At 34.8% G+C, this 16,577-nt stretch overlaps 1 protein-coding gene across 2 annotated transcripts in view; it reads right to left on the bottom strand.

The window, feature by feature from the left end:
- Positions 1-16,577, bottom strand: part of PREX2 (phosphatidylinositol-3,4,5-trisphosphate dependent Rac exchange factor 2) — a 414,229-nt gene that overhangs the window by 166,583 nt on the left and 231,069 nt on the right. For both annotated transcript variants that reach the window (XM_069100083.1, XM_069100084.1), the window contains 4 exons: positions 15,503-15,687; positions 12,544-12,705; positions 5,358-5,580; positions 2,927-3,134 (listed from right to left, as the gene is read on the bottom strand). In XM_069100083.1, the coding sequence (XP_068956184.1) occupies positions 2,927-3,134; positions 5,358-5,580; positions 12,544-12,705; positions 15,503-15,687 (778 nt within the window). The remainder of the gene's footprint in view (positions 1-2,926; positions 3,135-5,357; positions 5,581-12,543; positions 12,706-15,502; positions 15,688-16,577) is intronic.

The following is a 16,577-nucleotide window of genomic DNA, read 5'->3' as shown; positions in this document are numbered from 1 at the left end:
CCCCCCCTCCCCGCTCTGACCCTGAAAACATAGTAACTCTTGCCCCACGGCAAAACCCTCTACAGTAAAGGCTTGGGATCCCTAGAGGAAGGGCATGGTTAGGGCCCTACCTCAAAATTGGTAGAAAGCAGACTACAAAGACAAAAGCAAAAATTGACCTAATTAAAAGAGATAAGGAAGGAAACTATATCCTGTTAAAAGGCACCATCGAGAATGAAGCAATATCATTACTTAACATGTATGCACCAAGTGGCATAGCATCCAATTTCCTAGAGGAGAAGGTAAAGGAATTAAGAGGAATAAATAGATAGCAAAACTATACTAGTGGGAGACCTTAATCTCCCCCTCTCTGAACTTGATAAATCTAACCTCAAAATAAAAAAGAAAGAAGTTAAGGAGGTGAACAGGATTTTAGAGAGGATAGATATGATAGATCTCTGGAGAAAACTGAATGGGGATAAAAAGGAATATACTTTCTTCTCAGCGGTTCATGGCACATACTCAAAAAGTGACCATGTTCTAGGGCATAAAAACCTCACAATTTTATGCAGTAAGGCAGAAATATTAAATGCATCCTTCTCAGATCATGATGCAATCATAGAAGTGGGAGGAAGACCCATATGTACAAAAATGTTTATAGCAGCTCTTTTTGTGGTGGCAAAGAATTGGAAATTAAGGGGCTGCCCATCAATTGGGGAATGGCTGAACAAATTGTGGTATATGCATGTTATGGAATACTATTGTGCTATAAGAAACGAAGAACAGACGGTCTTCATATTTACTTAGAGAGGCTTATACAAACTGATGCTGAGTGAGAAGAGTAGAACCAGGAGAAATTTGTACACAATTACAGACACAACGTATGTGTGATGACCAACTTTGATAGACTAGACCCTTCCCAGCAATGCAGTGATATAAGTCAATCCCAAAAGACTCATGATGGAGAGAAATATGTGCGTCCAGAGAAAGAACTAGAAAGAACTGAGTTTATATCCAGGTGGAAGCAAAATACCTGATCTTTTTCCTTCTCTTGTTTGGTTTTACATCCTCTTTACCACTTTTCATTCCATCTGATACAATCCATCTTTATAACCTGACTAATGTATAATGTGAAAGTATTTACAGATCCTATACTTGACTATATGCCTCCATGGAGGGGGAGGTGAGGGGGACAAAATGTGAAACTCAAGGAATTGTGGAATTGAATCCTGTAAACTAAAAGGAAACAAATTAATTTTTAAAAATAAATAATTTTTAAAAAGAATTGTGTAAAAGAGGCAGGATAAAAGAAATCCTTTGAGAAACATGGATGGAAAGAAAGTGACACAATCACATGATAGAGGAAAGGGATAGCCTCCTGCCTCAGTGATACCCATGCATTGTCAAAAGAAATAGAAAACAAACTAGGACATTGTGGGGAACTCCCATGGAGAATTTACAGGAAGATTTGCAAGATAGGGACTCATGGATGTATTTTGAACTGCAATGTTGAAGAAAGTACCATCATAGACATTTGAAGTATTGATGAGATCCCTGAACAACCAAAGTATTAGAAGATGCATTTCTATTCAAGTATTTCTTAAATAAATAATAAGGATCTCTCAGTATTCTGTAAACAGTTTTAGAACAATGTCTACTGTAGTCTATTCCTAATATAGATCAACACAATCCAAATAATAAAATTGCATTTCTTAAATGAAGTAAAATTTAATGTCATAAAATGTCAACTTTTCTGCCAAAAGGTCACTTTTGAACTGTGTTTTGGAAATAACAAACAATGGTTTAAAAATAGCGTTCCAGTCCCACATCAGCTTTGTTCCAAGTTCCTAATTTATTGGAGGAAGTAATAAGTATGCCACACCAAATATCTGAAAAGTCATTTTTAAATACTATTACTCATTTAAAAAAAAACATCATTTGTGGGAAAAGATTAAATCTAAACAATTAATAAAACTCCAGACAAAATGATATCATTCAATGATAATTTTAAATCCGTCCTTTAGATTTTGAGCTTCTAATTTGTAATGATTTCTTTAAAAATTAAAAGTTGCTAATGAACACTTGAATAGTTCCATGTATATTTACAACAAAAGTATGTAACATCAGTAGCTATAAAAGTAAACTATACATTGTGCATTAATTAATACTTAAATTATAAGCCAGAATTGTGAGTCCAAAATAAAATCCACGTGTCAATCATATCACCCTGTCAGAATACATGTGACAGAAGATTGTAACTACAGGTAAGAAAGAGAAAGGTAAAGTTTTATAACAGCTAAGGTTCAATTCTATGTGATTAGAATGCCTTAAAGTAGTTGTCATCAAATATATGTGTATATATGTATGTATGTGTATGTATGTATATGTGTTTATATACATGTATGATAATATATAATATATAACAAAGGACAAAGCAACAAAAATCATAGGGAAGCAGAAATATTCCACATGGTAGACATTTGAAACTGTGATTTGAATTAAATTGATATTCTTATTTTAAATTTCTTATTTATTGGAATAGCTGTAGATTTTGTAAATCATAATCATTCGTTCACTTAGCCCATACTTTCTGAGCACTTTTCATTTTCTCAGCACTGTGCTAGGTATAAGGTTCTTTTTTATCTTTTTCCTCTTTAAATTTTATAGTTCTAATTTATGCTTTTATGTTTGTTTCAATATTAATTTAATACTATAAAGTATAAATTTTATAGGAGTTTTAAATTATATATTTATATCTCATCACAAATATGTTCACTGCATTTTCATCATAGTCTTCAAGTACTGAGCTTCTGGAAAGTAAGACCTCTAACATAATTCTCATCATATTTGGCAGTAACAGAGATAAACATGTGGTAATAATTTCAGCAGTCACATTTTACAAAAATGGGAAAGCTAAAAGTGTAAAGCTATTACATAATATACTTACTCATCTATTTGACAGACACATATTTCCACCTCTTTCAAAGCAGTCTGAAGCTTGCCCAACAATTTCTGATAGATATCTTGTGTTTCCAAGTCCTCCTCTTTTAACAAATACCGGAGGCCATGCCCATCCTGCTGTCCCAGAGACAGTCCTGAAGGGGCTGCCATGGTGGTAATGGTATGCTGGATATACACCATAGGATTTAGTTTTCCTGCAATATGCAAATATTTTCACATAAGCCCATGTAACCATTAATTTCATACCCTTATTATAGTTAATTTTAAAGACCAAACCAGGAATAATGAGGATAACATCCTTCTTATCCTAACTACAGCAACGAGGAGATCAAAGCTCCTGAGGTGACTTCCTTAATGTCCAGGAAACCACAGTTTTCCCACTGGCAGAGGAAAAGAATTCCAGTATTGTCTGGGTCAAAACAAAGGAGCAATGGCTGCATCCATCACTACAGCTACCACTGAAGTTGTAGCACAACCCATTCCTTTGGTTATAGTTTCATTTGAGATGAAAAAGTGGTAGAATTGGAAACATCATTTTCCTTTTAGGATCATGGAATCTTAATTTTAGAACTGGAAGGGATCTTAGAAATCACTGATGGAAACTGATGTCCCCTTCCCAATTCACAGATGAGTAAACTGAGGCACAGAGAGGTTGAATGACTTATCCAACTTTACATAGTTGGTATATGTCTGAGGCAAGATTTGAACTCATGGAGTAGGTAGGTGGCACAGTGAATAGAGCACTGGCCCTGGAATCAGGAGGACCTGAGTGCAAATCCAACCTCAGACATTTAACGCTTGCTAGCTGTGTGAGCTTAAGCAAGTCACTTAACCCCAATTCCCCTTTCCAAATTCCCCCTTCCAAAAAAAAAGACAAAAAAGGATTTGAACTCACCACCACTTCAAGTCAAGCACCCTATCTACCAAACCATGTCACCTCTCTTTTTTAGGTCCACTTCTCTGTTCTCAATATCTATTTACCTCTATTAACAAAAGTGACAAGCACTTAGAAACATGAAAGATGAATGAAAATTAATATGCCATATTTCATACAAAAAGGAGTGGCTATAACTTACACTTCTATGAAAAGAACACATACATGAAAAATTCCAGTCCGCAAATTGATAATAAGGTGGTTTCCCCTCCTTAAAAAAGCAGGCTAACTTAGAAAGGGCCAAGCATTTACCAAACAGAATTGAGTCAGAATGGCACAGAAGGAAAACCAGGGCTGGTTCTGAAGTAGTGAAAGTCTAGGCTGAAATTGGGTCTCCAGTTCTTACTAGCTGTATGGCCCCTGAGCAAGTCACTTAGCTTCTCTGAAACTATATTTCTTCTTCCAGAAAAGGGAAATAAATAATCATAGTACTTATCTCACACAGTTTTGCTGTGAGGCTCAAATGTCATATTATGTCAAAAGTGCTAATAATAAATATCAGTCAGTCAATTAGCATTTATTTAATAAGCACCTACTATGTATCAGGTATGTTGCTAAGTACTGGGGATACAAAGAAAAAATATTTTTCTGCTCTCAAGAAACTCACAGTCTCATGGGAGAAACAAAACGCAAGCACTAAGTACAAAGAATAATTTCAGAGGCAAAGTAATAAGTTTTATAAGGTGTAAGATCTCCACAGAAAAATCCAGTTATTTTTATTAGTATTATTATTGTTATTGCTGCTGTTATAATTCCATTTGATTCATTATAATTTCAATGAAATGATCTTGCCAAATCATGCCTTCCTCCACTCCTCTATAAGAAGACCAATAGACCAAAATGGCTAGAATGCCTAATAGATCCCTGGATACAATTTCCCCAATCTCCCTCTCATCTCAAAGAAACTCTACCAATTCCTGAGCTAGTCTATTGATTTGGATATTCAAATAGTGCCAAGAAACTGTTAGCATATATGAAGAAAGCTCCATTTTTCTTTCTTTTTCTGAAAAAAGAGGTGTCCCCTAATAGTTGTCAGCACTCAGATCTAACCTGAAATTTTGGAAGGGGCTAAGTTTTTCTATAATTTTTAATATTTGCTTTTGCTTCTCAAGGACCAGGGGAGACAGTCAAGAAACAAGGGGCCTGACAGAAGTGATTAGTACATCCATCCTTTAATCTCTCTCTTGTCTACCACTGACAAGTTGTACATGACTAACAAACTTTATAAAGACCAGGGTTCTTATCCATTTTTTTTATGAACTCCTTTGTCAGTCTAATAAAACTTACTGACCCCTTCTCAGAATGTTTTTAAGTGCATAAAATCATATTGAAATTCAATTAACATGGTACAGTTTTTCAAAAGTTCAAGGACTCCAGATTAGGAAGCCCATGAATTAGAGCAACATAGTCATTAAAGCTGTAAGAATAATTATAAATATTAATCTTTTTTATTTTTGAGAAAATTTTATAAAAGTCACCATACCTTGCTCAGAAACTTTGTTTTCTTTCTCATGGGAATTATGTTTTCTGTTGTCCAGTTGTACTCCAAAGGCACTCCCCAGGGATGTTGAGGTTTTAGGATAAGAGACTTCCATGACATTGACATGGCAATTAGTGGGACAAAAATCACTGCTGTGCAATGGGGAGATTTTTGATTTGGCCTGTTTGAAGGTAGGCCAGGCTCTATTCTTAAGTACACGTGAAAACTGTGGATTAAAAATATATACATATATGTTATAAATTGTTACGTAGGATAGATTACTATGACATTCATCAACACCATGAAGGAACTAATCATATGAATTAGAATGAGTAAACAAGGGTTTCAAAATCATAGATAAGAAATGCCTACCCACTTCTAAAATATGATTTAAGAAGTATTGTTCTTCATGACTATGTCTCACTGAAAGCAAGATGCAATAACTCTTTCAGATGCTACAGCAGTGAAGGAAAAGACTTAGGAACTGAGGCTCTATCACACAATTTGGTGATAAAATTGTGGATAAAATGTGGCAAAGAAGCAGAAATGAGAACCTTTAGGTCAGGCAAGGTGGAAAATGGGGCTCTAGGACAGAATCTGCTTCCTAGGAACATGGGGAACATTCTGTAGTTGGTAATCTGGTCCTACAGATCACTTTTTAGAATAAAATAGCATTTTAAATGAATAAAATAAAATATAAATAATTACCATAGAATCCTATTATATTAGACTATAGTTATCAAATTTAAAAATAAACAGGACAAAGTTAAAAAAAAAAATAAAAGGACAAATATTCAGGCTCCAGATCAAGAACTCCTGCCCTGGATTGTGGGAAATGATTAGTTCCTCCATATTTTCAGAGATAAAAGTACCATATAAGAGAAATAAGTTCTGTATCAGTAATTGCTTGCAAGGGAAACAGATGGTCAGTCAGACAGAAATGGATAACATCTGTATAAATGAAGTCCTTCCAGTGTTTCAGTTCTGGGTACCACATTTTAGGAAGGGCATTGATGCACTGGAATGAAATCAGAGACGATTTATGATCCTGAGGTAATACCAACCCATATAAAGATTTGCAGGAACTCTGGCTATTTAGCCTGGAGAGGACAAGGCTGGGAGGATATGATAGTAATCTTCAAGTGTTTAAAAGACTGTCACATGGAAGAGAAATCAGACTTTCTCTGCTTGATCCCAAGCATCAGAACTAGAATACTAGTTAGAAGTTACAGAGAAGCTGTCTATATAAAGAACAGTAAGAAACAAGAAGAGCAAAGAGCTTCCTGTAGCACAGAGTTGTCCCAAACTGGAATGAAATGGTTGCAAAAACAGACCTTTTTAATCCTTGGAGGTCTCAGATGGAGGCTAAATGACCTCTCACTAGTAATGGTTTAGTCCTGCTAAGTTTATATGTGAAGGCTTTTGAGATCCTTTCTAGATCTGAGGCTCTATCATATTGCTGTTAGAAGGCATTAATTTTTTGTTCTTCAGTTGTTTCAATCACGTCCAACACTTCGTGACCCCATTTGGGGTTTTCTTGGCAGAGACAATGAAATAGTTTGCCATTTCCTTCTCTCAATCATTTTACAGATGGGGAAACTGAGACAAACTGGGTTAGGTGATTTGCCCAGGATAGTAAGTGTTTGAGGCTGCATTTGAACTCGAGTTTTCCTGACTCCAGACACAGCACTCTATTTACTATACCACCTAGCTGTCCCTGGCAAAGCGTTTATTTAGCCCCTAGCACTCCTTTTACACATGGGCAATGTCACTTGTCTGAAGGCCACAAAGAGGTAGAGGTGAGGTCAGTGTAGTGAGTCCCAAATTCCACCTCTTCACTGCCAGGTCAATACACATTAGACTACATGACCTGCCTTCTATAACTCGGTGTGTGCGTGCATATGTGTGTTATACATGTGCGCACACATGTGTTATACATATACACATGTGTTATACACGTGCACACGTGTGTTATACATGTGCACAATGATAAAAAAAGAACTATCTCATGAATCTTCATTAAAAATTTAAATCAAAACATCACACACACAATTGTGGAACTATTCTAAAACTGAAGAATTTACCTCAAATTAAGAAGGGTATTAGAGGGAATTTAGGTAAAAGCTTTGCTTCAAACAGTGTATAATTTATACCTGATTCACTCGCACATTTGGTCCCAAACCAAATAAATCCCTGGTCATGATTTAGTCAGGTCACAATTAAGGTTCAAACCAGTATCACATATGTGCTGAAAAACATTTAAGGACTATAGAGCTAGGCTAAAAAAATCTATAATGAGCCCAATAAACCTGATAATAGAAACATTAGGAACTCACTAGTTGCCATTTTTAGAATTTAAACTTTTTGCAATCCAAGTAAGAGAAAAGCTAAGGCATTCTAAGACTTTGGTTACTATGGATACCTTTTAGCTCAGAGCAAGTGGGATGTTTGCAGACTACTCATCTAGAATAAAACTACATTGCTAATGTTAATATGCTTTAAAAACTAAAATATAATAAAATTGTAGATTTATAATAGTAAATGTTAACATGTATAGTGCCATGAATTTGGTAAATTAAGTTACAGTCATATTATATTGTACACAGAGTAATATCACAGACATTCTAACTGAATTCAAATGATCAGGCTGTGCCCAAAACTCCTCAAAATTATCTCCCTGATCTTTGGTAATCTTATATTCTGAAAGAGGAAGAGATGTTCAATTAATCTAAATTTGCCGATAGTTAACAAAGTACAATTCATAAAGGGTCAAAGAAATTAAGTCAATAGAACATCGTCTTCATTCCTCAATGAAAAATAAAAATGACTTAAAATAAAAATCTGTGAGATTCAATTTTGGATTTATACACCATTACCAAGAGTGTTTATATGGCTTAGGACCTATTTATATAGAGAACATCTTCAAAAATAAACAACCAAATAAATATTTATGAAATATTTCTAGCCATGACCTCCCTATTAAACTTTAGACTTGTATCTCCAACTACATGTAGGACACCTGCACTGCAATAGCCTATCTCTGCTTTAATTTTTATAATGGTCAAAATCAAATTTAATAATTTGCTTCCAAAGCCTGTTTCTTCTTATGATACGAGGCCATTCTTGACAGGCCTACCCCCCAAATTTCTTTGTATTAATTTTCTACAAATTAACTAATAACTTTTTAGTGACAATTCTTTGAAAGAAGGTTCGTTTTCTTTACATCCCCCATAAAGAACAATGTCTAACCGTAGTAGGCACTTAATGCTGAAGGTATCATTCTTCTACTTAAAACATTCCAATGCCACTTACTTCCCCACAACCTCCCTCCTACCCCCAACCCAGTGATTAAAAAAGGAAATTGAAAACTCTTAGGTCTGCTTTCAAAAGCTTTCACAATGTAATGACATTTACTTTCTTCTATTTGCTATAGTCAAACTGAACAACTTGCTGCCATCTTCCTCTACATGTCCTATTCTTTCCAAACTCTTTATTGTTCATGCTATTGTCTTTAAAAATATGACTTCTTCCTTTTCCATCTATTGAAATATTACCTAATTTTTAAGGAGCAACCAAAATCCTAGCATATCTATTAAGTATTCCTTTATTTATGTAGTCAATAATGAACATTTTCATTTCAGATAGTGCCCAGTAATTGGTTTATACCTCTCATGAACTTCAGTTACCTTATATTTTATGTTATCATCATTTGTAGTTAATGTGAGGGGCAACATGACAACACAGACAAAAAGCAGAATTTCTATCCAGAAAGACCTGGGTTCACATCCTCTCTGACAGATATCATTAGGTGACCATGGACAAATCAATTAACCAGAAAACTCTCTAAGAATATTAATTAAAGATGATTTGATCTTTCACATGGATGAGAGAGTTTTATTTTTTTTTTCTTTAAAGCAATCGGGGTTAAGTAACTTGCTCAAGGTTACACGGCCAGTTATTATTTCTGGGTGTGGTGCTGAGTATCTGAGCCCGGATTTGATCCAGGTCATCCCAACACTGGAGCTGTCCGCTGAGCCACCTGGCCGCACCTAAGCAATTGGGGTTAAGTATCTTGCTCAAGGTTACACAGCCAGGTGTTTCTGGGTGGGTGCTAAGTGTCTGAGCCCAGGATTCGATCTCCAGGTCATCACGACACTGGAGCCGGTGCTCTTACTCGCTGTGCTACCTGGCCGCCCCTGATGAGAGAGTTTTAGCAGTGGGAATTTCCTATACTGATAAAACCATAGATATGGATTTCTATACACACACACACATATATTATGTTTAAATGCGTGAGTTCTCAGGCACTGTGGTGTAATGACAAGAACAGTGAACTTGGAATCCAAAAGATCTGGGTTGGGATCCTAGCTCTTAGACTTATTGTGTATGTCACATACTATTCTAAGCAACTCTCTAGCAAACTGATGAAGTTCTCTGAGTATTAGTTTGCACATCTTCAAAATGGGGATAATAAAAATTATACTGTCTATCTGACAGGGTTTTTTTTTTGTAATGACAATTTTGTGTAAACCCTCAGTGCTTTGAAAATGAGAGCCATTGTGACCAAAGGGGAAACAGAACAAGAGTATATATCATAACCAAATTTTCCAAGGTACTTTCCTGATAATTAGTCTATAGAATGTGGAAGGGGATAACAGGCACAAAATACCAAGAAAAAAATAGACCAAGAATAGTCATAAATTAGTTAAGGAACATGTAAGAACACAGGCCTTCAATGGGGCTGGCACATATTCTACTATGATAGATGATTTACTGGGCTCCTATTTTATTCCAATCAGTATTGTTCAGTTTGATGTGATTCCATAGGGGTAGTGATTATAAGTTCTGTATGTTAGGCCTCAGACCTGCGAACTGCAGATTGTAATTTCACTTGCTTAATCAAAGGAAGCAAACTTAAGGACCTCCACCCTTGTTTTTCCTTGTTACGGTAACTAAACCCCAGCATGACAGAGGTGACTCAATTACATGGAAAGTTCCCTAGCCATTTCTGTTGTCCCTTTGCCCCTTGTCATCTCTATATTGCCCAGCATGGGGAGAGGACCACAAGTACACAGCCAATGAGTGACTCTGGTTGCCAGACTGTGGCCTGCCCTTCTACCACCCCATCAACCCATGTAGATGTTTTAACATTCACTTCTCAGCCCAACACCATATGCCTGCTCATTGGTTTGGTAGGACCTCCTGAAAGGTCAAGATAGGTCTGTTAAGGTCTGCTCATTATTTTGTGTAGACCCTCCTAGAGGGTGATGGCAAGGTCTATCAATCAATGAGATTCTGTATCTTTGGTCTGCTTCACCTGTATTGCCCAGATATCAAGCACTATAAAACTAAGGCCTTGGAGGAAGGGGGCATCTCAGACCTGAGATCCACTTCATTAGAGAGGGCTGTGAGCCCCTTAAAAAGTGCCATTGGCTCAGAGCTCTGCCTCTGTGGTTTTTTCTTGTAGACTGGACAATTCTTAAAATCCCTCACTATAGAGAACAGAAGCAGCAAGAGATATGCTTTCTTTGCTCAAAAGCTTTTGAGAACTTCAAGCATTACATGTTTGCCTCACCCATGAAGGACAATGAATATCATCCAGCAATGACAGAGCCTTCCCTTACACGGGACACTCAGCTCTGATGGTAGGATGAAGGAAAAGAGTGCATTGCAATGAATTCTCACTCAATTCAGCAAAAGTTTATTATTGACCACACAGGTGTGTATTGTACTGTGCATACAGAGTCAGTGCTCCTGGAACTCCTGTGATTGATCCCCCTTTTAGAGACTCCCTGATGGCTTTGCAGTAGCTATTAAATCATATCCAGGAGAAAACTCTTCTGTCTATGTCTCTCTGTCTCTGTCTCTCTGTCTCTGTCTCTCTGTCTGTCAGTCTCTGTCTCTCTCTCTCCCCCTCTCTCTCTCTTTCTCTCTCTCTCTCTGTCTGTCTCTCTCTCTGTCTCTCTCAGTTTGGGGAGGGGATATTCACAGGTGACTGTCACTTCACATTAGTGAATCCCACTACTCTAAAGCCTTTACACAGCGTGCACAACAGCTAGCAAACAAAACTCTGATAAAAAGCTTAGGTCCAATCAAGTCCTAAATTGTTTCTTTTAAATGTGCCGACTACATTTATTTCCCTTTTCCATTCCAAGAAAAAGGTGCCAACCAGTGGATTTAGGTAACAAAGGGGAAGTAGATTATACATTCTAGCTTTTCAAAGATGGAGTTCACACAATTTTGTACCCTGGGCATTTTGAGCTTCCATAACATCATCGACTTTGTTACTTTATTTTAGCTAACTTTAAAACACCTTGATTTTCTTCTTCTAGGCTTATTGATAGACAGAATACAGTAAACACATTTTGCATTGGTAAAATGATTCGAGTTTGTCTTCAAAGAAGTTTTATGTGCTGGAAGAAGGAGTTGGAGAGTGTTTCCTATCATTTGTATCCAAGAAGGAACGCAGGGAGGAAACTTCCCAGAAATAAAGAGTTAAATTAAATCCAACAGTTCTTAGAAAAATGTTATCAAGACTTTTGGTTTAAGCAATGTTTTTTAATAAGTAGAATTTAAGATTGTAATGTGGGGAATTAATACTAATATGATTGCTTATCTTTCTTTTATTCTGAAGTCAACAAACACTAATAGAATGAGCATTTCTACATTCAAAGTAAAACAGAACATTTCCACATACAAAGTAGAACATGAAACTAAATCTTTTAAGTATACCACTTTTCCTTTTTACTATATAATAAATTCAACAGGTGACTTCTAAATCTGTCTGGCTTGTTTGTGTTTCCAAAGGTTTTTATTCTGCTTTCTTCTGTGCATAAAACAAAAACGTTTGAACAGCTCTCTTTTATTCTTTGCTCTTTCTCTCTCTCTCTTTTTAGGGGGTGGGGGAGGGAAGCCTATTACTAGAACTCTCTCGAATTCCTATTCTCCCCATTTTGGGAAAGAAAAAAAAAAGTAAGACCATGGTAATAAATAGTCAGTTAAATGAAATATATTTCCATATTGCTCTTGTCCAAAATACATCTTATTCCATATTTTGAAACCTATTAGGGGTAGGTAGGAGTTTTCATCAATAACTTCCATGAACTGGTAAACATTTGTAAAAGAAAATAATCAAATGAACTTTTGCCAATCAATTAGATTCTGCATTAAAAAAACATAATATCTTTACCTTTTTGTAACTGGATATTCTTCTACATATGTGCTCAATTTTATCACTGCAAATGGTGCCAAATTTACTTTGGAGATCAGCAGGGATGACTTCATTTAAAGAGTTTAGGCTAGTGCAGTTTTGCACAAAATGTTCATCACTTTTGGCCAGAGCTTCAAGAATCTGTAGTAGGAAAAACAACAAAATGAGATATTAAAATCAACCAGATTAAATAGCCATTAATCAGTAATAGAGGAGACTTTTACTTCCTACAAATTTGTTTAGAAGAAGCTTGAGGTACGTATATTTAAAAGCGTTGAACAACAATCAATTCACATTATCTGAAGGCTCATATTATGGAGGCTGCTGACTCCCTTTGAATGTACAGCAAGCCAACCTTTTATAGGTAAATGAACATTATAAATGCTAATTAGGGAATATACACTTAGAATTATTTTCTTTCAATGATTAAGGAAAAGGAATAGACTAGTTTTCACAACTATAGGAGAATAATGTCATTCTCATTATAGTCTAATGCATTATCATATAGTTTTGGTTTCAGATGCTCCATGTGGCTTTTCTATTTAATGAATTCTGCTTAATAATCAGACCACTTGCATATCTAGTGTAGATGCTTTAATATTTAGATTTGATTAAGTCATGAGACTTTCCGATGAAATGAAATTAATGGTATGGGATATTTTAATATGTTTTAAATGAACTTTTAAAGTTCACTTCATCTTTCAATCTTTATCATCCTATTTTCTACTTAGTTAAGAACTCTGTAAACCTGGAGAGGACACTTAAACTAAGACAGATGCCCCATTTTCAAATGTAGACTGTTCCCTCAAGCGAATTTTGGGATTCATAATGAAATTTTAAAAATTAAGGATCTGACTTTCCTTGGAAGGACATCTTCAAAATTACTTTATGATTCATGCCAGTCAGGAAAGAAAGTATTTAATAATAAATATTTATTTTATACCTATGTGTTTTAAGAAAAACAACAGAGACATATAAACTAAAATCAAAAGCCAGATTCCATATCTGTGAAAGCAGGAAATGCCTTGGCTAAAACTATTTAAGCATATACACCCAGACCAAAACTGAAGTTATTTTAATGTCATTCAGTGTTTCCAGGTAAACATAACTAACTAGAGTCTCACAACTATGCCCCCAGTTCAGCCCATAAATAAATAGGACAAGTAGGGACTTTGCAGAGAATCTCACATTCCTTAACACCACTAGTCCAATATTTTTTTCAGTGTTACGGACAGAATAAACAAGAAATCATAAATAAAACATGTACAACAGCTAGCAAACAAAACTCTGATAAAAAGCTTAGGTCCAATCCAGGGGAGGAAATGAAGCAAGGATGGAGAAGAGGAAGAGGGATTGCAGAAGTAGCATGGACTGCAGTCACAGGGCTAGGTAAGTCTCAGATCTTTAATTTTGTCAGTGTGATTCCTCCCTTCATTTCTGCAAGAACATACCACTCTACAGTCAATAGATGACCTTCCACAGTTGCTGTGGCCAAAAAATACATCACCCTGTAGCCAAGCTGGTGATGAGCCTATCTATGCTTAGCTTGACAGGATTAACTACAACTTGCTTACCATTGGCATTGCCTTTGAGAGCCCAGCATCACACCTGCCTACCACAAGCCATCAGAAGCAACTGTGGATCATTAACATTTATATAATAATATATAATAATAACAATTATATAATACAATATAATATGTATTCTTCACAAAAACACTTAGGTGGAAAAATGAAAGTATTATCCCATTCTACATACTTTGTAAGTGAGGGTAAAAGTGATTTGCACATGGTCTCAAACTAGTGTTAGAATTTGAACTTAGATCTTTTGTTTGCAAGACCTTTGTTCTTCCCATTATATCTAATTGTTTCTCCTGAAAATTAGTATGTAACACTATAAAAAGAGTTAAGAACATTGAAAATTATTTAGTCTGATATTTTAAAACCCAGTCATTGATATAACAATGTATATTCTCAGAATTTAAAAGGAAAATTAGAAAATATCCCTTAGTCAGGAAACTGACAGATACTATCAACTATTTGTTGTTCTAAAATACATATTTCACTTTATCAGGTAATTATTCAAATGGCTATTTAATCATGATATGCTGACTTTCATAAATGAATTATGCCAATTACAATTAAATGTAAAATTGTAAATGATGGAAAAAATAATTTTTGAAACATATAATAGTATGAAACACATAAAATAGTATGACATCAGTCTTCTCAGGAATACAAATTTAGTTTCTTTAGTCTACATAGATTTTCAACATATAAAACTATAAACATGAGCTACTATCTAAAAACAACGTTTCAGAATATTAAAATGCAGGGTTGTGACAATTAATTGGCCAAATAAGAGTAAAGAAAAGGTTACAATTATTTTAACCCAAAGTTTTTTTTTCCTAGAAATACCTGAAAATAAGAGAGACACGTTATCTGTTTTTTTAAATTTGAAATAGCTGAATATAATCTGTAGAAAGTATAAAAATAGGAATAAAATGTAATACAATGATCAGGTCTTGACCTATATTATAAAGCAATAATTCTCAAAATTACATTTTACCGGCTATAAAATTGAAGAATATTTGGAATAGAAAAGATATGGGATACTGTAAAAAAACTATATTTTATTAATAATAGATATTAAATTAATAATAATAAACATATAATAAATCTTATATATAACAGTATGTATACTGTAATATATAATAATTAATAATAATAAAATAAATTATTACACAAAGATATGGGATGGGGTAATAAAAATATTATAGTTGAGCAAAGTGAAAACAATTCAATAAATAAAATCACTTAAAAATTAAACCCCAATTTTTTTTAAAGTTTTTAAAACTGGTTTACTTGCTTTTAACTGGTAGGAGATACAAAAATGTTTATTTTCATTACCATCCCATTGGCCCCAAGAACTCTCATACCTTTGCAGTCAAGCTGAAGAAACCCTTGGGTTCAATCATTTTTTCTACCACATTGCATTTTATGCCTGCAGTGCTGTCATACTCATATACAACACCATATTCCAGATGGACATTGTCTACAGTCAAACTCACATGGTCCTTCTTCCCATCAATGATAGCCATTGTGTTGAACTTGTCAATTACCTCTACAATAAAGATAATTTTAATCCAGTCAGTTCAGAGAATAAAAATTCTTAGATTGAAATAAAATTCAAGAGACATTTAATGCACATTCAAGTAAAGTCCACTAACCCAAAGGTAAGGAATTATCCTTGATAACTCTTTTGCTGTAAGTATATACACATTTATCACAAAATCCATAGGATGAGAGAAAGGATCAAATTTTTATAGGCAGAAAAGATCTTAGAGGTGACAAAATTAAAACTCTTCATTTTTCAGATGATGAAACTGAGATCGAGAGATATTAAGTGACTTTCACAACAAATTCTGCACAACAACCCTTTTAAATTGCTTCAAGCATAAGTATTAATAATGTAAGAATAAAAACAATAATGCTGACCTCTAAATTTTATAAAGTTTCACATTCACAAAATCAATTTAATCAGAAATTGCAGATAGACAATGCAAGCACAATTGCTTCATTCAAAAGATAATGAAACCAGCTCAGAGATATTAAGTGCCACAAACCACACTACTGATAACCCAAAAAGCCAGGATTCCAACCCAAGTTTTCTGATATTAATTTCAGTACTTCCTATATTACACTAAACTGCCTCCATACAATGACAAGCAAATGTGATAGGAAACAGAGACTATATAGCATTACTTTGATAGTTCTTTCAGATGACATGTATTATATTGGTGAGAAAATATGATATGTCAAAAATGAAGTTTTAAGTAAGAACAGCAAGACTCCTTCAAAATGGTATGAAAAGGCCAATCAACAAGCAACTTCTTCCCTATCTAATGGAACAAACAAATTCAAGTCGCTGCTACTAGGTAATGTCATATACTATGTGGGAGGAAGGGTGAATGATCAATAAATACCTAGTTAAGAGACTGTCAAGAGGACTAC

The sequence above is a fragment of the Petaurus breviceps genome, unplaced genomic scaffold (genome assembly GCF_028583685.1).
Source record: "Petaurus breviceps papuanus isolate PSGF00001 unplaced genomic scaffold, PetGlider_PUasm1.0 38, whole genome shotgun sequence".
Classification (NCBI taxonomy): Eukaryota; Metazoa; Chordata; class Mammalia; order Diprotodontia; family Petauridae; genus Petaurus; species Petaurus breviceps.
This window is presented reverse-complemented; position numbering and strand designations above follow the sequence as displayed.